Source organism: Phascolarctos cinereus, unplaced genomic scaffold (genome assembly GCF_003287225.1).
Source record: "Phascolarctos cinereus isolate Bilbo 61053 unplaced genomic scaffold, phaCin_HiC Scaffold_5;HRSCAF=322, whole genome shotgun sequence".
Classification (NCBI taxonomy): Eukaryota; Metazoa; Chordata; class Mammalia; order Diprotodontia; family Phascolarctidae; genus Phascolarctos; species Phascolarctos cinereus.
In genome coordinates this window covers 442,967,825-442,993,553 of record NW_027555958.1, presented here as the reverse complement: position 1 = coordinate 442,993,553, position 25,729 = coordinate 442,967,825, and the positions used below count along the sequence as shown (strand labels likewise).

Here is a 25,729-nt window from a genome sequence, read left to right as displayed (position 1 = left end):
GTTTTGCTGGTGAGATGTTTAAAAAGGTTCGAGGGACATAGTTTCTGTGTAATTTAATAATTTTATTAATAAGGCCAGCAGGTTATTAATAAAAGGATGATCATTTGGCCTTCTCTCTTAGACCAAAGATCCCTAATGACAGTAGGATCACAGTTTATATGCCCTTTGAAGAAGCGGTGTTTCCAAGGGATGCCTATTCAACTCTGGTTAATCAAATTGTAGGTGGGCTATGTTGGAATAGGAGACTTAGGTCACTCAAATCTTGGTCAAAGAGATGTCAGTTTACATATCACCTGTCTTGATAATAAGGAGAATCAACATTTCCACAGACTTGGCTGAGCAAATACAATGAATAGGAATATACCCATTAGCCTAAACTTAGAATTTCTTTTACTGTCTGATGAAATCTTGGCCTAGGTAAATCTCTTGAGGAAGATTTCCTACACTGATTGGTTTCTGGATGAGGCAGTAGAAAAAGGGAAAAAACTTGAACCCAGTACAATAATTAGTTATTAAAAATAAGAGAAATATTCATTTCTCACACTGGGTAGATTATTCTTGGTTGTCATACTAGCTCTTTTGCCTTCCGGAATATAATATTTGAACTGCTTCTTTAATGTGGAAGCTGCTAAATCTTGTATTTGAATTGTTTCTTTTTGGCTGCTTTGATCTCAGAGCTCTAGAATTTGGCTCCCATGTTCTTGGGACTTTTCATTTTGGTATCTCTTCAGGAAGTAATCTGTGGATTCTTTCAGCTTTCATTTTACCCCCTGGATCTAAGATATTGGGGCTGTTTTCCTTTAAAATTTCTTGAAATATGGTATTTAGGCTCTTTTTTTTATCATGACATTCAGATTGTTCAGTAGTTCTTAAATTATCTCTCCTCAACATATTTTCCAGGTCAGTTGTTTTTCTGATGAGATATTCTGCATTTTCTTCTAGTTTTCATTTTTCTGAATTTCTTTTATTGTTTCTTGATATCTCATGGAGTAATTAGCTTCCACTTGCCCAATTCTAGTTTTTAAGGAATTGTTTTCTTCAGTGAGCTTTTGTACCTCTTTTTCCATTTGACCAATTCGGCTTTTTAAGGAGTTCATTTCTTCAGTGAATTTTTGTGCCCCCTTTACTATTTGGCCAATTCTGTTTTTTAAGGTGATATTTTCTTCAGTATTTTTGGTGCTTCTTTTACCAAGCTGTTAATTATCTTTTCATAATTTTCTTGCATTTATCATTTCTTTCCCTAATTTTTCTTCTAATACTTATAGCTCTTTCTTTAACTCTTTCAGGAAATCTTATAGGACTTGTGTCCGGTTAACATCTTTTTTTGAGACTTTTTGGGTAGCTATTTTCTCTTGTCTTTTGAGTTTGTGATTTGGTCTTCCTTGCCACTGTAGTAGCTTTTTAAGGTCAAGTTCTTTCCTTCCTTCCTTCCTTCCTTCCTTCCTTCCTTCCTTCCTTCCTTCCTTCCTTCCTTCCTTCCTTCCTTCCTTCCTTCCTTCCTTCCTTCCTTCCTTCCTTCCTTCCTTCCTTCCTTCCTTCCTTCCTTCCTTCCTTCCTTCCCTCCCTCATTTTTCCAGTCTATTTTGTTGACTTTTAACTTTACATTAAAGTTGGGCTCTGCTCACCTAAGAATGGGGAGGTACTGTTCTAAGCTTCAATCTTTTTCATGTTGCTGTATTAAAATCTAGTTCTGAGGAGGTTTTCAAGTTTTTAGGGCTTTCAGGGTGGTGTGATCTAGGGAGAGATATGGTCATTGCTTATCTGGTCTTTACCAAGGAAGGGCCCTTGCTCCCCTGAAGCTGCAAGTGCTAGCATTCCTCTTGGCCTTGGAACTGGGATCAGGGACTAGCCATGCTTCTCTTTGGAATTGCAATCCAGAACTGTGTGGGGGCAACAGAGTTATCAGTCAACACCAGCTATATCTAGTGCCAGAAGAGGGTCCCCGTACTCTCTTTTTGACCATTGATCTGATCCCTTTCCCATCTCTGGGCTGAGAACTCCTGAAGCTGCTACAAGGGCTGCTATTGTCATGTGTGGGGGGGCTCCAGACAGGTTTCTGCCCCAGTGTTACAGACTTTTCCTGCTCACTTCTTAAATGTTTCTTAGGCTGGAAAAATGTCTCATTCCAGCCTTTTGTTGGCCCTGCCACTCCAGTATGTGGTTTGTGGCGTTATCTTAAAGTTGTTCGGAGGGGGGATATTGGGAGAGTTCATCTGGATGGCTGTCCCTAATCCACCATCTTGGTTCCTTCTCTACTGTAACATTCTGTTAGGTTCAGATTATTTACTCCCATTTAGCCATTACCCAGTTGATTAGCATCTGCTTTCTTTCCAGGTCTTTACTACCCCAAAGCATGTTGCAATAAATGTTTTGGTGTAGTATATAAAGCCTTTTCTTTTGGTCACTGACCACAAACAGTGTCTGAAATGTTCAAAACACCGTGTTGAATACTGGGCATCAATAAAATTGAAACACTGAATCCTTCAGGAAAGATTTCCTGGAGGAGACAAAATTTAAACTAAATCTTAAAGGGAAGAGATTGGGAAGGAATATATTTCAAATATGGGGGATGGCCCGTGTGAGTAAGTAGAAATTGGAGGATTGCTGAGTTTAAGGTGACTGAACTTTTGAGTGCACCAAGGGAGAGGAATGTGTCTTAAGGCTGAGGAGGCCTGTATGGGCCCTTACTAACAAGTCTTCTGCCATAGGCCAGTCACTTAACCTCTTTAATCCTTAGTTCATCTGTAAAATAGGGATAAAAACCTGCAAGTAAGAACTACCTCCTAGGTTTGTTGAGAAGCTCAAATGATTATGTGTGTAAAGCACTTGGCAAACACACCAAGTTTCTCATTAATTCCAAGATTAATTATTATGAATATTACTTATTACAAAGATCTTCCTCTTCATATGGATGAAACACTAGAAATTTGATGGCTCTCGAGAACACCTTGTACACAAGAGAGTCCCTTCTATAGTTTTATTGTAATAAAGGTCACCTGGCTACTGCTTGAAGATCTCCATGGAAGGGGAACCTTCCACCTCCATCCTGCTTTTGAACACTGGTATTTGTCCAGAAATTTCCCTTACCATCAAGCCTAAATTTGATTCTTTGCACCTGAGAGTGGTGGCGAGCAGAGGTGTCACATTCCACAGATATAATTAGGAAATATTTAACAAAGTAAATAAAAATACAACATAAAAATGTTAATTTGTGGTTTTCTAAGTTATTATGCAGCCTGGGATGTTTTCTGTTTAAATATGACAACACTGGTATGGGTAACAGAATGCTGGACCTAGAATCAGGAAAACCTGGGTTCAAATCCAGCCTCAATCACTTCACCTGTCTGGGCCTCAGTTTTTCCATGTTTAAAATTATGTGATAAGTTATGATATCCAAGATTTCTTACATCTGTCATCCTCTGAACTTAGACTACTTTTTCCTGGTTCTGCTCAGTAGGGCCAAAGAGAATAACTCTAATTTTTTTTCTCATGACAGCACTTCAGAAATTTAAACACAGCTGTCTTGTAGCACTCCCATCCATCCACTTCAGGCTTTTCTTCTTGGTTAAACACTCCCTGATTGACTTTCAGTGCTCTCCCCTTTAGCAGTGGCCTTCCTAAATTGAGGAGCCCCAAAATGAATATAATATTGCCAATGTGGTCTGACATCAGCATACAGCAAGACTGTCTCTTTTTATTCCTAGAAACTGTGGCTTCTTAATGCAGTCCGAAATCTCATTAACTTTTTTTTTTCCTCCCATATCACAATCTGGACTCATTGAACTTGAAGGCCACTAAAACTCCTTTTCATACATCTGATTTCATTTAGAAACCAAATATAAGATTTACATTTCTCCCTATCCATTTTCATCTTACTTGATTAACTTGTCAGGATATTTTGAGATATTGATTTTGTCATACAGATGGTTAGCTTTCCTTCTCAGCTTTGTGGCATCTGTAAATTTGATAAGCATGCCATCTGTGCTAATAGAATATAGGCTCCTTGGGAATGAGGATTCTCCTCCCTCCATTTTTTGTATTTATATCCCCAGGACCTTGCACGTAGTAGGTGCTTAATAAATAAATAAATGCCTATCGTCCTCTGCTGTCAACCCTCACTGCCCTGACTCATAGGGAACTGCTGTGCTAAGTCTGACAGTAACAAGTAATGCTAGTTTACTAATAACCTATTTATTAATCAGCAATCTAATTTGCTGGTCAAAAAATGCTATCAGAAGAACATCACTGAGCTTTGTGCCTACATATTTAATCAGTATTTTGTCATCTGAGTTTCTATAACCTAGGTTTTAGTTGTTTAGTTTTGATTCAATTCTCGAATACTATATTGAATTTTTGTATTTCTTTATTTAAATAACCTTCAGAGGAGAAATAAGAAATTGAATAGGTGATAGGTTGAAGGCAATGACTAACATGAAATTTATCAGTGGTAGTTTTTCATTTAACTAAGTTATATTTTCTGTTAGTATGGTAGTTGACAGTTGATAGTTTTATCTTTGGTGACTTTATGAAGTCCAAATCAGTTCCCTGTTGTGATTGATTTCACATCTCCCCCACCCCTGCTTCTCTTAACTGGTATGGTGACTGAAGAAAAGCTGTGAGGGGAGTGGGAGTGGGGTCTTCTCCCCAGTTATTTACTCTGTATTGTGGCTTTTGCTTTAAAGGAATTGAGTTGGAATGACCAGTCAGATTATATTGAAAGACCAGTAACATGGGTTTTATTTATCTTTCTTCCCATATTGTGCTTTTCATTATTTTTTTATTAGCCTTTTGGCACTCTATTAGGGAAAAATTTCAAATTATGAAGTAACTCCTCTTCTTTTTCTTCCTTCTTCTCTCCCCGGCACATTAAATCTTGATTCCTTAATAAAATTAAGTTGTATTTTGTAACCTTTATTTTTGTCTTTAAAAACTGCAAAGGAAAGTAAACTGCTGCTACCTCCTTTTCCCTTCTTCCTGCCCTCATGTAGAATTAGTGTACTGAGTTTAAACAACTAAACTATAATTATAGTATGGAATTCAAATTAATTACTCTTTTTTCTTTATAGTTTAAAATTTTCTTTAATTCTATAGAGAATTGTAAGATGTAGTGAATGTAATAGTAATCCAATTCAGTCTTAATGGTATTGTCCAATGGTAATTTTTCTTAGAAAGAAGAAAGCAGAATTGGCCACTAGGATCATAGATAAACAGTCATAAGAAGATCAATTTTAACTATGATAATAGGCTAAATAAATGACTCACTGATAATAGTTATTCTAAAGATTTTTTATTATATAACTTCTTATACAGTAAATTGCTGGCATGAATAATCACGTGGACATGTCTGAAAAATGCAATACTACAAGTTTTTTTTTTAGTTATTTGACATGTTAATGTAGACTCAGTAATGTGGTTTGGCTTTTTGTAGAAGGAGAAAATAAATACAGGCCTTTTATTATTACATATAGAATGAACTTTAATAATATTTGCTTCTTAAATATATGGAGTATTGAGTCTTTTTTCTCTCCTTTTTTTAGCCATAGATAGTAAGCAAAAGAAGTCAAGATCAAGATCTGGAAGTAAGAAAAAAGTACTGCCGTTACCTCATGGTGCTGATGACATTTACATTCTGCGATGCAGGTGTGCTTTTGCTTTGCTCCATCAGTTAAAAATTTTTTTTTAAACAAAGATAAATGATTTTGAAGGAAAAAAAGAATCCACTTGAAAGAAAGTAGTCAGTTAATAAAGACAGTATACAAAGTTTCTGACTTGAAAAGAAAAAGAAAAGCAAGAAAGAAAATAATCTTGTTTTTTAAAGTTTGTCAGTAACTTGGATAATTTGATCTCCGATCATACTTGCCCACAAGTGTGATATTGCAAATGGAAGGTGGGTTCCTAGACTGGTTCCTAAATCCTTACTTAACCCATAATATTTCTGAAATAGAATGCACTGAAGATATAAGTTGTATACATTTTGTGTTATGGTCTAGCCCTGGGAAACGGTCACTTAGAGTGTTGTTAGAACTATTTTTTACATTTTTAAGACTGTATTCCATCATCTAATGGAAGATAATGGAAACTTATTTTTATCCCCCCAGATTTTCTTGAATACCCTTTCCTATGTCCTGCCTCCCGACAATGATGGAAGGCAAGAACTCTTGAGAATGGGATGTTGGAATCCTATTTCATTGGGCATGTATTGTGGTTCTGCCCCCACATCCTTTCAGGCACAGTTCAGAGTGGTCATTCAACTTTCATATGTATGGTTCATTTGTTTTTGAGAAGTTTGATATGCTAAAATTTAGACTTAAAATAGTTATAAAGCCTTCTCTCATACCCAATACAAAAGTAATGCCTCACTTGTATTGTCCTCGTGCATTTTAAATCTTTCTTTTGCTCCATCCCATGCTACTTCATATAATATTTGTTTATTTGTCATATCTTGCCTATTACATTATAATTTCCCAGGATGGGGGTTGGGAAGAACGACTTGTGTACATTTTTCATCCTTGTATACATAGTACATCTCTGTTATTTCCTTCATGCGTTTAAAATTTTTTTAGCTAACTTCTGCATTCTGGAACTTTAGAAACCGTTTGGGTTAAGGTTCTCTTAGTACTGTTCTGTTTAATTATATTCTTTGGTTTGATTACAACTGACCTTAACTGAAGGCAAATTGATATTGGTGATGAGACTGTTTTGAATATCTTGTACATACAGGTTTTGTGGCCTGGTCTTTCGAGGACCGTTGTCTGTTCAGGAAGACTGGATCAAGCACTTACAGCGACATATTGTGAATGCTAATCTTCCACGGACTGGAGCAGGCATGGTAGAAGTCACATCACTACTTAAAAAGCCTGCTTCTATTACTGAAACTTCATTTTCTTTATTGATGGCAGAAGCAGCATCATAGAACAAGGAAACCTTTTGAATTACAAATTTGAATTGGATGTAAATTTGAAATACTTTGTCATTTTTTTTAAAGTTGCTACATTAAATTATCTGTTTATAAATCCTAAAGCAGGAAAACGGGGAAAGTGAATTACAGTGACATCAGAGCAAATTGAGTACTTTAAAGCAGTTACAGTAAGTAGTCTTTATATTTTATATAGGGTGGAAGATGTGCTTTTAAGGTTTACTAAGTTTTTGTCAGTTAACTAACTGTGTCCAATATCAATAACAAGATCATTACACATAAGCAGCCATTTATCAATTTGTTGCACATGGGTACTTAGAGACAAACTTTGTTGAAAAATTATGTTCTCTGCAGTGTTACCAGAATCAAGGCTCTGTTTTTCCCCCAAAAAGAGACTTGCATAGTAAAATAAGATATTATATTTTGTTTGTATGTATGTAGTGTTTTGTACAATACCAGGAACTGCTAACTAAATTCATTCAATTTAGGGCATTAAATATCATGTACTTCATAGTTCAAGAGACTGTTCACTCAAATAGGGCAATGAGTACTATTCTATCTAAATGTGTAAGTGTTTTTTAAAAAATCACATGAAAAGGTTTTTTTTTTGTACTAAAAGTGGAGGGAGATTTGTTTAAACAAATATTTCTAAAAGAAATATGTACATAGTACTGGAAATTATTTGTGGTAAGGAAATATTCTTTACTCCAGTTGCATTTATCAGACAATAAAGTGGTGCATCCATGCTACCTCCTACTTTGTCAACAAAGATGCTATTTACCCTTTACATTTTTGTATCATAATAGATTGAAATCTAACTCTTTATTGCAAGACATCCTTTTGTTAACAGACTTGTTTCTTTTTTGATGTTTTACTTAAAATTTGACTTGCTTACAAGATGGTTTTGCCTCTTTACTACTTTATTTAACACTGTAGAAATGTACTACTAATAATAAATGATGCTCACTACACCATTTAGAATAGCTTTCTTCATTTATAATTTGTCCCAAATTTGATCATTTCAGCAAAATTTAATACATCAATTGAAATGTTTCTACATATGAAGAGAATGTTTACAACTTAAATTTTAGAACTTGTTTTGGATGTAATTATATGTACAAAAATTGTGTAACACTATGCTCATGCTAAGGACCGCCGTAATGGAATTGCTGAAATAAATGTGCTGTGAGGATAGAAAATATGGTGCAGGTGTCTTGGTCATGATAAATTGTGAATGTTTATTTACAGTGTCACCAAAAGTGATCTAATTTTTATCCAGTAAATCAGATTTCTTTGCAAATAACAGTTTTTGTATTCAAGTACCATTTCATTTTATTCATATAGGATGGCTAATACTGTAGTTAGACCAAGGATATGCATTGATACTTTCTTTATTTGTAAATAAAGCAGGTAAAATGAGGTGTATTTTGGTAGAGTATGTACATACCTCACTGCCAGTGAAATTGCTTTCTTATGGTATATCTCCTTACCAGAAAAATCTCTAAATAAAAAAATGTTTAAAGAAATAGAAATGTCTATAATTTGAAGCATTTATTTTCAGTGGTGTAAATCAGCTGATTTGAAGTTTTCTTGATTTAAATTGGATACTCATTAATTCTAAACTAAATAAATTTTTTATAGTTCACCATTCTTCTGGAAGAAGCATTGCATTGATGATTACAAAATAACATAGGGAAAGTTTTTATTGAACTTGAAAAAGTGAATACCTTATTTCTCTCCATAATCTAATTGTGGCATAGCATCAGTTTCCTTACTTGTAATGTGAAAGATTTGGGCTGCTTGTTTTTCATCCTACCATACTATGGGTCTGTGGTTTTGTTTCTTTCCAAATCAAGCCTGAAAACCAGAAGCTATACCTTCCTTTATTTCCTGGGTTGCTTTTTTAAAGAAATGGAATTGATCTATATTTTATAGAATCATTCCATCTCTATTTCTCTCTTCAGATTCAAAAATAAACACTTAAATACATTTGAGGAAATTAAGGCAAGTAGAAGTAGAACTTAAAAATAAACTGCCATTTATCATGATAGTTACATAGACTTAAAAAAAAGTCTAATTAAGAATATGTTTAGCTGTACCAGGATTTAAGCGTTTAATGAAAATAAAGTACATTTTCATCATTTGGCCCCTACTGGAGATATTGGCAAATGCCTTCTAAATTTGCACAAGTGCTTCATCCCTAGATCTGTATGGTTTTTATTCAGGTGTGGCCAGTTTTCTTTTAGAGAAACTTTATAGAACAGTGGGAATAGTGCTGGACTTGGTGTCTGGAGCAACCACAATTCCCTTTTTGCCTCTGGCACCGAGGGTTATTACACAAAATGTGATTTGGAAGGAATCTCAAAGGTCGTTTCCATCCCCATCTCTTTACCCATGGTCACATGACTGAGGGAATGTATATTCAATGTGATTTTTGGTAGGGAGACTATTAGCAGTTGAGGGGATCTGGTTAGGCCACATATAGGAAGTGATGTTTAAACTGAGTTAGGGATTCGTGGAGGTTAAAGGGGAGCACATTTTAGGAATGAGAGACAAGCAGTTTATGTAATGATATGAGAAACAGAGGTGGAAGAAGGCCACATGTAGGCTAGAGGCTGGAACCTAGAGTGTTTGAAGGAGAGCAATGTGGTTAAGTCTGCAAAAAGCAGACAGAACTGATTCAAATTGTGAAAAACTTTAAATACCTAACAGAGAAGTTTGTGTTTTTTTCCTATAGACAGCTTGAGTAGGAGAATAATGTGGTTAAATCTATGATTTAGGAATTTCCATTTGGTGATTGGGTAGAGGGTGGATGATTGGGGCAGAGACTTGAAGCATCAAGGTCAGTTTGCAACCTAGAAGGCAAGAGATGAGCCTGAAATAGGGTGGTGGCCATCCAAGCAAAAGAAAGGGAGGCAGATAAATGTGAGAGATACCATTGAGGTAGAATCAAAAGGACTTGGTAATTGATTGCCGTGAGGCAGAAGAGAGAGGGATAAATTGAGTATGACTCTGAGGAGGTTGGAAACCTGGGTGATTGTTGAGATTCGTGGTACCCTCAACAGAAATGTTGAAGTTCAGAAGGTTTTTTGGAAAAATTGAATTATTTTGCCTCCCCCCCCCTCTTTTTTTACTCTCTGGCACCTTATATTTATTTCATTACAAACAGTATGTAGTGATGGGGTTTTTTGGTTTGTTTGTTTCCTCTCTTCTTTTTTTTGTGGAGAGACACTTGAGGTTAAGTGACTTGCCCAGAGTCATACAGCTAGTGAATGGTATGTGTCTGAGGCTGGATTTGAACTCAGGTTCTCCTGACTCCCAGGCCAGTTCTCTATCCACTGTGCCACCCAGCTGCCCCTGTTTCCTCTCTTCTGTAGTTTAATTGTTTCTATTATATTTGTTTCTTGTATTTTTCTTTAGATACCTGAATCCCTTTGAAAGAATTATGAATGATGCTCTGCTAAAGTATCTAAAAGTTATTAATCCCTAAAGATTCTGAGGTTATAATTTTATAATTTTTTGTCAAAGGTTCTGTTGAAAAGTTTTAAAACAAGATTGTCAGTAGTAAAACATGTTCTTTAAAGTAAGTTATATTTTGTTAAACTAAGTTATATTTTTGTTAAAATGAAAGGTGAGTAGTGAGCTTTTAATGTTAAACTGAGCAACATTGTAGAAGTAGTGTCATAAAAGAAAGTTACAAAGCTAAGGCTTGACAATCTGTTTGTCCTAGGTAGGATTTGAAAGTTGGTCCCTTTTATATGTTAATATACTTTTGTGGCTTCACTGTAATATTTGTGGTTTATCATAAAACATATTTGGATTGGGGAAAATTTGGTATTTTTGCCCCTTTAACTATGTGCATTTAAGAGGAATATTAAAAAACCATCTTTATAATCAACTTTACAATCACTTCCCCACCTTTGCCCCAGGCATGCTGTGTCCTAGCCCCAAAATATTTGCCTGATTGTTTAGTGTATCACTGTTTTTCTGCACTGATTACAAAAAGAGAAACTCTAAAAACCTGTGTCAAATAGTGAATTTACCTTTCCTGATATTGCATTATAGTTAAACTTACACACCAAGAAATCTAGCATATTTTTATATTTGTCTGGCAGAATAAAAGATAATACTGACCTGCCCCCCAATCATTGTACCCTGATGTCTGCCTTTAGTTATGACAATGGACTTGATTAAAGATTTTTTTTTAAAGAAAGTATAGTTGACCAGATTGCTGTTTTGTTACCTTTTGCTCCAAATTCTCTGAAAAAATTTTCTCCAGTAACCTTAGACAACCAAACCACATAGCAGTGGAGAATCTGTGAGCTCAGCCAGTCACTTCAATCACTCTGAGCCTTCTCTTCTTCATTTATGAAGGTTGGGCAGTATTATTTCAGTCATTGTTTCTAAATTCTGTTCAAGTGGACAAGTTATACTGAACTGAAAATTTGTGACAGTCTCATATCTTCATATTCTTAATCATTGTTGGATCCGTTAATTTGTTGTTCCTTGTTTAACTACCTTTTCCATTTATACATGTCGTTGATAATCTTTTATGCTTTGCATACATGTCATCATTAGCAATGTGATTTAGCTTATTTGTGCATTCCAAACAGCTCCTCATTGTTATTTTGAGTCTCCTGCAATTTTGATTGTTCAGATATTATATTCCATGTGACATCCCTGGAAGAATATTGATGTTTAAAAAAGTTAGTTTTTGATCTTAGGGAACAGTTTGGGATTATTGAGAGGCCTGCATAACTGCTCAATTAAAAAAAAAGCCTTGCCACCTTCTTCTTGTTAAATTTTGGGCCCACTTCATTGTCCATCTGCCTTTTGTATCAAGATATTTTTCCTGCTGTTTTTTGCACCCAACTACATACTTGCACAGAGAACTTTTGTCGTTCACTTTTGTATTCCTCTCTTGAGTTGTTAGACCAAACATTTTGACTAGTTTAGGATTTCATTCAGACTACTCTGTAGCACACTGATTATCATCTAGCCCCAAAATATTACAGTGTATGTATCTAGAATATAAAATAGAATATTACTAATTGTGGTATAATATTGTCAGGCAGTTTTCAATAAATGGGGGAAAGGTATGTGGCTTTTTGGTGGTGTTGGGGCATGAAACAAGTAAGAGAAGAAGAGGGATTGACTGTATCATTATGCTTTCTTCCTAGTTTGTTCTTTGATCCCCTTCTTAAGTACTTTGAGGAGGCTGTATCATTTTGAATAGAGTGTTAGATACTGAGAATCAAGAGGTGGGTCCCAATCCTTATTCTGATAACCAGCTTATTTGACTGTGGACAAGTAACTTCTTTTAAAGCCCATAGATAAATCTTTCAGACTATAAATTACAATTCTACCAGTTTGATGGAGCAGTTCACATTCCAGTAAGATCCTTAATGTTTTTAAGTCATATAACTTTAGTCACATAGCTTCTTACGTAATCCAATCCTATTCCTGCATCCTGAATCTGCATTTTGAATTGCCAGCTGGTTTAATACTCCTAGCACTTTAAGGGAATAGTGTGACTAGTAGAAAATTGGGAAAATGGGTCTGTTCCCTCATTACTAATTATATATCACCCATTTATGGGAGGACTGCTAAATATATGAAAGCTGTACAACTTGGTAAGAGAATGTTTTTTTGGTTGAATGAGGTCGTTGGTCAATTTTTTTTTTTTTGTTTGGGAGATAATAAATCCATTAAATTTTTGTGCTTAAAGATACAGAAATGATGTTTCTTCTTTTGAAAATGATGTGACAACAGTTTATAAGTACTGAATGTTATAAAATAAGCTGCATGCCAGCCTACAATTGCTTTTGGACACTTTGTAAATCAATTTGTATTGTACATTACTCAAAAGGTAGCAAAACTCTTTTTACATGATTTCTGATCGTAAGTACTTGACGTAATCCATGAAAACTACAATACTTTAACGCATGTTCCATCAAGAAAAGTACGATATTTTGAAAAAATAACCTTGCAGGAGTACTGCTAAAAATTGGCTCCATGTTTATTTGGTTTTGTCTTTGTTATGTCTGCTCATTTAGTTTCCTAATTATTTTTTAAAATATTTGCCAAATGTTCTTAGCAGGTAATATTTATTACTATTCTGCTTTCCTTGTGCCCAGACGACAAGATGACCAAGCTAATAATTGAAAAGGTCTGTTGCAGTACCATTTCAGAATTGGAACATGATCCCCTAGAGGTGAAAGAACGTTATGTCTGAATATGGTTTTTTAGATTTATACTTTTGTCATCGTTTTAATTTCATTGAGAAATTCATATGCACTGACAATAGCATTACGATTGAAAGCATCAGTTATTCATGCTAACTTCCCACCCATAAGATAAATACAGATGAGGCCTTCAGTTTCTTCCATTTTTTCATTAGGAGCCTCATGTTTCTCATCTACCTTTAAGAATCTCCCTTTCCTCTATTAGACATCTGCTACTGTCATTTTCTCCTTGTGAGACAGCAGGCAAATGGTCTTCTCCAAGACCAAAGCCAATGTTGCTCTTTGAATGAGCCATCAGGGGACACAGACAACCTGCCATGGGTTGAGCCCTTCAATGCTTCAACAAGAAGTGACTTCCTACTAAACCTAAGGATTCCATATGGCAACAGGAGCAGAATTCCACTCCTATTCCTGATATGTTTATGGTACTTTTCTCTAAAGCATTTACTTCTAGCTATGAATCTAGAAGGACAGTATAATATCTTTGTATCCCTAGTTCCTAATTCAGTGTATAGCCTGTACATAGTAGGTGCTGAATAAATGCATGTTTAGTTGTCATTGAAAAAGGGTCATGCAACACTCAGCTGTGTTATTTGTAGATGATCTCTTCAGTGTTTACAAAATATCCCCCTACGACACCAGTCTTTTGAGTTTACTCAGAACTTCTCTGGAGTGTATTTCTCGGGGTGGCCTAGCTTGCTGTGGCCTTTGATCAGGAGGCAATTCAGTGAGTAGGTTTCATAGAGTTCATGGACTTATTTATCCTCTGTGCTGCTATTCAGTTGGATACACAGTATGTTTGGTGCTGATTTATCTTATGCAACCATAGCATCTTAATCCAGTAGATTGGTGGAAATAATGTAATGATCATCCTGCCATTCTGTCTGTTTTCAGGTTTTCTCTGTCATTGAAGAATCAAAGAAAATAATGAAATGATTCATCATCTTAGGAGACGAGATCAGAAAAGGTGGGGGATGGGAGGGGTATAGGAATCTTTATAAATGGGACTTCCTTCCTAAACTGAATTGAGACCTGACTGACTGATTAAATTACTTCTGCCTGCCATTTTTACTTTAATTGTTAATATAATTTGAATTTGCTGCTTTTAGATAGTAGCCCATTTTTGCTGCTCCTACCTTTTTTTCCCTTAAAATCTTAAAGTCACTTTTAAATTATTCCTCTTTGCAGATTAATCCTCATTTTTTCCCTCTCCTTTTACGTTTATGATTGTACTTGACTTGGGCTCTTCTTGCTGGTGTTACAATATCTCCCTTCAGATAAAGTGATTGAGATTGATAGAGGGAGGGACTGCTCCTTGACCTAAACTGAAAGCATTATAACCTAGGATAATCATTCCATAATTTTTATTGAAGTTTGAATTTGCCTTCCTTCTTAATACAATATGCCTTTTCCCCCACCTAATGTTAACTAAAGTAAATCTACATTTATTTGAATTTCAAACAACAGTAAAATCCTCCAGATTTCTTTAGAGGATATTGAGAGAGGTGGCATAGTTTGTCCTTTGTTTAGAGTCTAATAATAATTTCTACCATTTATATAATAATTTAAAATACTCAAATTGTGTTACGTATGTTATCTTATTTCATCCCCATAGCAACCCTATGAGGTAAGTGCTGTTTATTATTTTCCCCATTTTACAGATAAGAAAACTTAGACTGAGAAAGGTCAAATGATTTATTCATTTTCACATAGCTAATAATGTGTGAGGCAAGATTTGAACTCCAGGTCCCATGCTACACCCATTGTGCTCCCTAGCTGTCTCAAGTGACAGGTAAATAAATTTATATTAGGAATTATCTTTATGAACAAAATTAACTTTAAGGTTATTTTAATAGGCTTAATCCATATATCTTCCAATGTTCTCTAATTTTTATCCTTCTGGATAGAAGGAGACCTGATACTTATGATAATGACCTTGAAGCTCTGTACTACCCTAGAGTCCCTTCTGAATCCCTCTCCTCCTAAGAAAGATTAAATTCAGTTTCATTAATAATATCATTAATTTATCTTATCCTTTCAAAACTTGTAATTTATATCTGATATAAATGGCAGCACTTAGCTAAACTGAAATTGATTGTGATTCAGTGGACTTAAAACATCCCATTTCTGTTCCATTGTAGATTAATGGAAGTTTACTTAAATTCAGAATCATGTCTGTATGTACTTTTACTTTTGATCAAATGTATAACTTTATTTTTTGCCTAAGTTAATCTAGCATCAATATTTTTTTCAGTGCTACTTTCCGCTCACTGTCCTTTCTCCATCTTGTAGGTTTGTATGTTATATCTCTGGCTAAATCACTACTAGAAGCTCATGTACTGTACCAATAGAAAGCTGGCTTGGGGCTCTATATCCCTGGATTTTAATGAGAGATAATCAATTCTGGCCACATTTGTATGTGCTACACTGGCATTTTAGTAACTTATTTCCACATAAACTTTATTTAAACAGGTATGTGAAATTTTCTCCCTAAGATTATTTATTTTAATGTAAATATTTATATTATATATTTTAATACATTTTAAACAATATTACTTTCTACCAATAGTAATATTTATGTAACACTAGAAGCAACTTCTTCAAAAAATAAGAAGCCATCCCATTTAGTATATTTTAAATAAATTAGTTTCCAGTGATTCAGTATTCCACTATGCCTGGCTTGTTGCATTAAATACCTACTTTATGGTAGGTTATGCTGTCAAACATACCAATATACAATATTCTCCCTCTCTGCTAGCTTTCCTTTTTGATGAATAGAATTTCATTATTTTTTCCTTTCTTCCTGTCCTGTTCAATTTTTTGAGTGAGGGAAGAGCCAGATAGCAAACCATTTAGTGTGACTATTGTTTAAGTAGCTAGTAAAATATTCTGTAATAAAAAGTCTGGAAGTAGAGTTTTTAAGAACTAGGTTGATAGAAATTAAACATTTGATCAATGATGTTTCTGCAGTTTTGAATAGTTCATGGCTTATTAATGAATGCAGTTGATCCATGCAGTTTTTATGTCGAAGGGAGCCTGATTATATGTACATACACCACAAATAACGAAATACAGTCTACGGTCTTCCTTGTAGCATGATATTAGGTGCTTAACACCTGGTACATTATTTTTAAAAGATATTCATAATTGAAAATGGTTTTTCCTTATATAATGAGTATTTCATTTCATCATGTTATTGGTAAGCTGTTGATTTGGTGTAATGCAAGCCTGTGGGATTTATAATTCTAAGAGTAAGATGTGACCATTTTGGAAATATTGGCCACATATAGCAAATATAAAAGTAGTTCATAAAAACACGAATCATTTTTCTTTTTCCCTTAGGCTTCCCAAGATGTTTAGCTACTATACTTGGAAAGGACTTGTCTGAGCTTTGGTGAAATGCAGTACTTTTGCTAGTTTATTTTTTGAACATTTTTACATGGGCTGAATAAAGAGGTTATATGAGGGCAAAGAGTTGCCCCAATTCTTCTTCTTTTGAGGGGCATTGCTAGGATGTCCTTCCTCCACTGAGGTGTAGGGAGAAGCTCCCCTTCTGGGAAATGGCTTTGACAACTTGTCAATGGTTTCTATTCAAAAATTTTTGCCTCCTATCTGTCACAGGTAAAAAGTCATCAACTAAAAATGAAATCTTTTTCATTTACTATTAAAGTACAATTTTTCCCTGTCAATAAGAAGTACACATACATTCCAAAATATTTCATGTGATTTAGAAAAAGGTGACTTCTATGCAGTAGTTTAATAACGTAAAAGATGACTACTATGGAGTGTTAATTATTCAGTGAAAAGTAACAGAAAATAACTAGTCTCAGGTAAAGAATTTGACTCCACTCCTAACGTGGTTTATAAATATACAGAATAAAGTATTCGGAATTATACATCCATTTGAAAATAGAAAATAAAGAAATCTATTGCCAGTATAATTTATCTTAATAAAATGCTTTTCCCCCATACAGCTATTTGGATCTAAAATGGTTGGGATATACTTTGGCAAGGACAAAAGGCATAGCTAGTGGCATATCATATCACTGCATGGAGGCTAGCAATTAGAATGTAGCCAGACAAAATCACGAGGGGGTCTATAAATAAATAAAAGAAAGCCTTAATGTGATTTAAATACCGTGACTGAGTTGTATTCAGTGACAGCCTGGTCACCAAGTACGGTGCGACATCATGCTCTATAGAGATGGATTCCAGCAAAAGACTTCTCCATCAGCCATCTGGCCCCTGACTCTGTAAGTCCAGCTCACTGAATGACGCATAACCCAGTGGGATGCACCAAATTTGCTTAAGCATAAGCACATCATCTTCTCATAACAAAAGCCTGAGTATGGCCCTAATTTTTAGTTACATGCAATTTCTTGAGGATAATAATGTAAACAAGCTAATATCAAGGTACTACATGTATGCCCATAAGGCTCATTGTTCTTACTTTTTTAAGAAATCCAACCAAACAATTTGATTTAAATATCAGTGTTAGCCTAAATTAAGAGGGTAGAATGGTCTACCTTAAAAATTTACTTTTACATTAAAGGAGAGGAGGAAAAAAAGACCTTGCCCTACTGTTTCTCTCTCGGTATCACTAAGAAACTCCAGTCTAAGTTTTGCAACAAATTCGTAAGCCTCAGAATTTTCCCATTCACTAGATGTTAGGGAATCTATGGGAAGAATATAGCAAATGAACTCTGTTTTGGAGTAACTTCCTCCCTCTCTCCTCTTTTTTTGCTTGTCTTCCAGAGGTTTCAGATGCATTTCATAATAAAGGTAAAGAACAAAGAATGTTAATTGTATTCCTTCTTATAACCGCAGCTAATCTTCCTAAATCCCTTTGAAAGATATTGTTTCCTAGTTTTTCCTTTTGTCATTTGTCTATTTTTCTGTTTCCCCAAGGACCTACATTATTAGATATGAGTTTATAAGTAAAAAGAAAAACATGCCGGAACATTCCCTCTTTACTTAAACCTTTGGCATTATATAGTATACAGTTTCTTAGTTGCCATTAAGCAACTCAGTGAAATTACATTTTTGTATAGTTATGCCTAGAAGTGTGCTAGTGCTAGCTTCTACTGACTCAGAAGAGTGGATTATTAAATTTTTAGTATGACTGTTTACACCTTGGAAATCAGCAGACTAGTTTATTCCCAAGGAGTGTACGAGAGCCAGCTCTTATTGGCCCAGGAGAGTTTCCTAAAAGGTAGTTCCTCAGCAGTTTTCTAGGAACTCTCAAGCTTACATGGTGCTATTTCTGACATAGATGCTAGAAGAGTGGCACATGGAACTTGGTTTAGAAAACAAAACTTTAAAAATTCTTGCTCACTGATTGAGTTAAACAAGTCAATAACTCTAGATGTAAAATCAGAAAATTTGCAGGATATCTTTGAAAGATAGAGGAAAACTGAAAAGCATTCTCTGGATATAGGCACAAAATAATTACAAGGAAAAGGAATATATTTGCCCTTGAAAAAATAGTATTGAAAAATGAGGAGGCTGTGAAATGGACATTTCAAATATCCTTTTCTTAAGCTTCATTTTTAGGGTGTCCTTAGCACATGGAATTAGAGAGTAAGAAACCTCAAGGATGATAAATAAATTGCTGATGAAAAGTGTACTTGGTCCAGATTTGTGAAAGTAGAGCTCTAGCCTGTCTTATTCAACATCTGGGAAAAATATAGGTTAAAAAGTCATTTGTGAACATCTAGAAGAAAGGATAATATATGCTAATACTTGTATTACTATTAGCAGTCTGATATTAGGCTATGTAACACTATCTAGAATATGTCACCCACAAATACATGCATAGGTCATTATTCAGAAGATGGTGATCAGCTGTTCTCCCTTCCTCCAGAGGACCAAACAATGGGACATGGACATTAATTATAGCATGAGGGATTTGGGCTAAGTATGACGAATAATATTGTTAATTGAAAATGGTTTACTGTGAGCATATTATTCTATGGTGGTCCCTTAAAAAACCTCAGTGTAATCCTTTGGAACATTTATGGAACACCCGTTAGATGCAAAGAAACACAGAAATAGCTGCAGGGATCGACAGGAATTCAGCGAGTGAGACTGCCCTCATAGAACTCAGAAGCTAAAGAGAAGAATAAATACATGCGTGTATGATTATGCATGTACATGGGAAACTATATATATATATATATGTATACATATATATATGTAGATAGATATAGATATATACATATCTATATCTATCTGTCTGTCTATAAAATCTAAGTGACAGAAAAAGATAAATGTAACAAAAAAACAAGATTTTAACTGGTAGGACCCAAGAAATTACTCTATCATGCCAAAAGCTTTTGGACTATTAGGGGTTTTTCTTTTTAATTCTTGCCAGTTCACACAATTTTGAATCAAATCTGATTCTGCTTGGCATCTTCTAGCTAGATCATCTTTATCCTGGTGAGAGTTTTCAAACATTTGGCATCTGTGCTGTAGTTTTGATCAATGTGTCTTTCTTAGAGCAGCCTTCCACTTCCAAATGATGAGACAGGATTTGGAGCCTCTGAAAACCCTGGGGCATCAGAGCAATGCCAGTAAGAGCTCTATGCTTAGAAACTAATGACCTTCCCTGGCAAAGCTCAAACCAGTGACTCTGATTGATTTAATAGTAAAGATAGTCACGCTATTTATTTACTAAGTCAACGGAATACTTGTTCCAGAACTTCATTCAGATGACCTGAAAAGATCCATCTCCTCTCATGTCTTTAGTTAGGAGAAAAATCTTAAAGATGAGTGCTGTAAGAGAGGATGTGGTTGCATGTCAGGTTTAGCCACTACTGCAATCTGCTCATTGTCATTGTTTTCAGAAACTGGGGGTGTGTAGCCATTGATTTCAACCGTGTAAAGTGCCATTGTGGAGGATTAGGCTTGTTCTGTTTAACTTTAGGGGAAGAACTTATAGGACCAATAGGGAAAAGCTAAAAGAAGGCAGAATTTTTTGTATGGTATAACAAAGAACTCCCTAACAATTAGAGCTGTCCAAAATCAAGTGGCTGCCCTTAAGTAATAATGCATTCCTGGGGATTGTATTGTTTAAACAGGGCCTGGACAACCTCTTCTCAGGGATGTTGTTGAGAGGGAATCATATATCAAGTAATGGTTGGACTAGTTTATGTCCCATTTTCCTTTCAACTGTGAGGTTGTTTTTGATTATAGTTCTCATTTCCAAATAGTTCTTCTTAGTCTCACTTCCCCATCTATTCATTATAGGGATTAACATATACATATATGCAAACTTTATTGTCCTGGGTAGAGAGAGGGAGAGGAAAAGAAGAATTCCTGATTCTAGATACTTTACATCAGTGTTTTGGGCTCTTTGCTTATTACATAATTTGTATCAGAATCTTTATCTGGAGCCCAGCAGTTCCTGTATAGAGAACTAAATGGGAGGTTAGTTAAGTCTCAAAAGAATAATGCAAAGTAATGAGAAAGCTGTTTTTTTCTAGGGGAGCAGACACAAACTCGGAGTTATTAGAAGATGTGGGCTATAAGCTTATTCTAATATTTAGGTATTTCACAATAGCCAGAGAAACACTACTTTGCTGTGAGATAAATTAGGCAATAAGGGTTAACTAGGATGAACATGTAGAGTTTAGAGAAACGTGAGAAGATTTGTAGAAACTGACATACAATGGAATAAGCAAAACCAGAAAAATAATACATATTACTGAAAGAAAACCCATAATATTTGAATTGATAATTAATATACTTCCTTCTTTTGACAGATAATGCAATACCAAAGCAAAATGTTACATACATTATCAAGTCAGGTCACTATGTTGGCTATTTTTGCTTAAATGGTTTTGTTACAGAGGGGGATTCAATTCTGGAAGTGCAGGAATAGAAGAGGGAAGAATGAATGTATTTCCAGAAAGACCTGTGATGTAAAAATAAAAACTTCAGTTATTTCAGAGTCAGTAATGGATGATGGAACACCTTTCCAAGTTCCGAAGAATTATGTATTGCAGCACACTGCCACCCAATGCTTATCATCACTACCAGCCTGCCTTGATTGAGCTTCTGTAAGCCATGTTCATCTGGTTCCAATATTTTGTGAGTTGTCCCTCCACCTTTCGCCCCCTTGAAAATTATTCCAATGAGTATTGAGTCACATAAGTGACACAATATAGCGGAAAGATTTCCACACTTGGAATCACAGATGCCAGGTTTCATATCTTTCCTCCCGTATTTACTCCTTGTGTGGTCAAGGACAAGTCACTTAACCTTTCTACCTCCAGTTTCCTTATCTGTAAAATAAGGAATGAATATAGAACTTGCTTCGCAGTGTTTCTGTGATTGTCAAATGAGCTGATGTTTGTAAAGTACATTATGAGTCTTTGCAAGGTCATATAAAATGATGACTGTGTTCTTCAATTCTAAGAAGTTTATATTCTGTGAAGAGGACAAAGTGGTGTAGACTTCACCATTGACAGAACTTTAAGCCATGGGCAGTGGTCCTAGCCATCTGAGAGTTCATAAATAGATAAGCAGTTTTTAGTTTGTATCTCTTTGGATGTCTTTAAAAGTAACAGTACTGTTTCTTCAGTGCTGGAAAAGCCCACTGAAGCTTAGAGGAAAGTAATGGATTCTTTGGACACCCCACCAATGGGCAAGAGATGCCACTCGTTGGTTTCAGAGCATGGATAAGGGAGGAATATTTATTTGTTGATCCATTCAAAACACTTATGCTTACTTGTAGGCCATTCCCATGAGGGTATACAAAAGCAATTCCGTCCCTCAAGGAACTTAAAATCCATAGAGAAACTTCCCACTGAATCACATGGTGATACCAGACCTTGGGCTCCTGTAGCACTGATAAAGTAGTCAGGAACTCTAATGTTATATGGCAGTTGGTAGAAGAAACTCCCTTCTAAAGTGAGACTCTAGGCCATTTCCTTGTTTTTCTTGTCTTTCCACAGGTGGTGTCTGAAAGCCGGAGGAGCATCAGAAACTGTATGTGTATGAAATCCAAAGGGGTAAGTGAACATTAAGCCACTAGAGTCTATGTGTGCCGTAAGACTCTGGGGTTCATTATGGAAACCCTAATCATCCTGCCTTAATCCTCCACATTGTTTTCATGACCTGTTTCCTTGAGCACTACATCATGTTCTAATAGCATATATTCCCCTGAGCTTAGAATAGTAGTGGCATTTTTGTTGGCAGCATTAGTGCAGAAAACATAAAATATAGGGACCGCATACTGTGCAGCTACTGTTGAGAGAAATGCCAGTAAACCTGCTGACCCCGTCAGCAACAGGAGCTTCCTTATTTTCTGGTTGGTAGTACGTGGTAAATGGTAGGCTTTCAGTTACATATGGTGTTAACTAAAATGGTCTTGGTAAGATGATCATCAGATCTTCTGGATAGGTTCTTTCCATCTTCATTCTAATCTCTGTTGCTACACAAGAAAATACGTATGGTTTTTGAACTAATGGGTGACATGAAATCTCTCTCATTCATGTAGTGCTTTTGTTAAGAAGCCTAATGCAAGCTTCCCACTAATGAAACTGCACAAGGAGTTGAACTTTAGGGTAGGGCATCTGTTGAGTACTTGGTGTGTCCATGTTCCTTGCGGACTTACAGAAGATGTCAGATTTAATTCATAGTTGGATTGTAGAGTCAGCTTAATGTGAAAGAGGCCAAATTTAGTGTCTGGCAGCAGCATTTCTGGCTAGCTTCTCTCTCATGTAAAGCTTCACAAAATGATTTAACAGCCCTTACCATGGATTTTATTATAATTACTTCTCCGTAATGGTAGATTCATTTAGTGTGGCCACTAGATGGCATTATATAGAACATCAAAGGAAAGCACTGTGATGCATTTAAATCTTCTAGAAGCTTTCTGCTTTCATCTTAGTCTAAATATTCCTTTGTAATCATCCAAGATCAGTGCTACCTCAGGGAGATAGTGGCAGAAGTGTCACCAAAAAAAATACCATTTATTTCTAGTGGTAGATATAGCATTTTTAGGTTTCTAAATGTTCTAAAGTTCATGTGGGTTCAGCAAGGGGGGAGCATGGGCTACTATGAGAGCAAAAGGAAAATGAATACAAAGTGGGGAAACTAGGGTTAGGAAAATAATGCCCAGTGCTGAAATTCCTAAAGTTTCATTTCTGAAAGGAAAGAAAAAGACAGATAAAAATAGAAGCAAATGGTTTCTCAAAATATGAAACCATTTAAGAGAGAGAGCTTGACCTCACATTCAGCATCATTTTCAGTTCATACTAGATACAATGGGAAGCCAGACACAGAGATAAAAACTGTAGTCAGCTCTTAATTATCTACAGTGTACCCTTGGGCTACATAATCCAAATCATCTGATAATGTAAAAGTCTTTTATGTTGTCAGATCAGTTACAAGTGATTTATCTAGTGGTCTTTCTTTCAACTCTAGGTAGAGCCTTTTAAACCCAAACAATTACTATAGCTTCTCAGAGAAGGTGAGAATCAAACTTCAAATTTTAGAGATTTATTCACATGTACTTGTAAGCTGATGTTTTACATCTGTCTAAAAGCAAAGTTAACACTTTGTTCACACATTTTCAGTGATGTTTCTGATATTCAAAAACTATCATGAGGTTGATTGTGGTAGCTCTCTTTCTAACAAGACCCTTAGGCAAAATCTTCCTAAACTGTCTGCTAAAAAACAACTCAGTTGCAGTGTTGCTCTGAGCAAAAATGTGGTTCATAATTTACGATACGGAAAATAAGTCTTTGAATAGTAGAATTTTAGAGCTGGAAGGAGACTTTCGTGCTCTAGACCAGTAGCTATACAAAGCATGAATCCTATCTGCATCTTCAATGTCAACAAGTTCTTACCTAGCACCTAATTCATTGACTCAAATTCCTCCTTCCCTATGACTACCCCCCATTTTAAAATGTCTCTATTTGTTAGGAAGTTTTCTTCTAACAAATCTATGTCCTGTAATTTCTGTGCCAAATAGAACAAATCTAATTCATCATTTTCATGATGTCCCTGCAAGTGTCTGAAGAAGACAAACATGCCCTCCCTAAGTCTCCTTCTCCAAGTTAGCCATCTTCCCCAGTTCATTCAACTGATCTTCCTGTAGAATGGTTTTTAGCTTCTTTTTCATCCTGGTCATCCTGTTCTAGACACACTAGCCATTGTTTGTTTTAAAATGTGATGCCCAGAACTGGATATGGTTTCCAGATTTAGTCTGAGCAGGGTAGAGTGCAGCAGAATTATTTTCATGGTTCTGGATACTATTTTCTGTTAAAGCAGCATAAGATAATATACTAATATACTAATTTTGCTTTCCACTTCACACAGGCAACCCACTGCAGCTGAAAGAGGGGTGTGGGTGTGGGTGTACATGAGCTACTTTCTCCTCTCCCCACGTTTGCACTGAAGGTATGCTTTTTAACCAAAATGCAGCATATGACATTAATTAATACTGATTATGTTTTATCTTGTTCGCTTCAGCCCATGTTTCAGCTCATCAAGATCTTTTTGGACTCCAGTTCTGTCGCCCATTTCCTCTGCTTCATGTCATTCACACATTTGATAAACATGACATTTCTGCCTTCTTCAGAGTCATTGATACATGTGTCTGTACAGAGTCAAGGACAGAGAGAGCCCTGTGCCACTGCACTAGACATCTCTCCATAATGACCGCGATTCATTAATCAGTCGTTTTATCAGTTCAGAAACCACCTAACTGCTATCATCCAAACCAGATCTCCCTTTTGTCAGTGAAGATAGCGTGAGGATCACAGCTCAAGAGTGATGAAAGGTAGAAACAAAAGTACCATATATGCTGAAGCCTTTATGGGAGTAATTGTGGTGGTAACAAAGACTACGAAGGAAATGTCCAGTGATTCAGAATTGGTTGAAAAAATTTGGAAAATTTCTGAAATATCAACATAATTGAACATTTTTGTGAAGTATGACATGATGAATAGGAAGAATTCAAAGAAATGAGAAGATTTATTTGAACTTGGTGGAGTGTGAAGTAAAGAGAATGAAGAGAACAAATCTAAATAAGCAATGACTACAGAAATTTAGTGAGTTTGAAAAGGAGAGACACGCGTATGAAACAGATCCCCTAAAAGGAAGTTGAACTCTTGAGCAGTGGAAAAACCAGTGAAGATTCTGGAGAAGAGATAATGGAACAGAGATGTGGAGGTCTGTCAGGACAGAAATGTTATATATATTTTCAGGCACAGTCTCTGTCAAATTTGATTAATTGTTTTTATTTGTCACAAAACATGGTTCAACCTGGAGGGCTGTGTGGGAAATTGTGATATAAAGACAAAAGGCATCAATAAAATGTATTTCTACAAAAAGAACATGAGAGATTTTGTCATATGTACCAGTCTAGAGAGGAAGTAAAATGGTGCCTGACTTGTTCTTGATGAGGAATATAACAGATTGTAATAAAAAAAATCTAATCCAGTTTTTAAGCTCTCACAAACCATCCCTTTAATAAACTTTCTAGAATTTTACCACAAATAAATGTTATGCTCAGTGACCTATAATTTGAATATTCATATCCTTGTTTTTGAATATT

General features: G+C 35.5%; 1 protein-coding gene across 10 annotated transcripts in view; it reads left to right on the top strand.

Annotated features, from left to right (window-relative positions):
• Nucleotides 1-25,508, top strand: part of ZNF644 (zinc finger protein 644) — a 113,777-nt gene extending 88,269 nt beyond the window's left edge. For 6 of the 10 annotated variants that reach the window (XM_020975428.2, XM_078156566.1, XM_078156572.1 and 3 more), the window contains 3 exons: nt 5,538-5,640; nt 6,721-17,943; nt 21,103-25,508. In XM_020975428.2, the coding sequence (XP_020831087.1) occupies nt 5,538-5,640; nt 6,721-6,913 (296 nt within the window). In that variant the 3' untranslated portion in view covers nt 6,914-17,943; nt 21,103-25,508. The remainder of the gene's footprint in view (nt 1-5,537; nt 5,641-6,720; nt 17,944-21,102) is intronic. The other 4 variants (XM_078156569.1, XM_078156565.1, XM_078156567.1 and 1 more) reach the window with 4 other exon arrangements.
• The last annotated feature ends 221 nt before the right edge of the window (nt 25,509-25,729 follow it).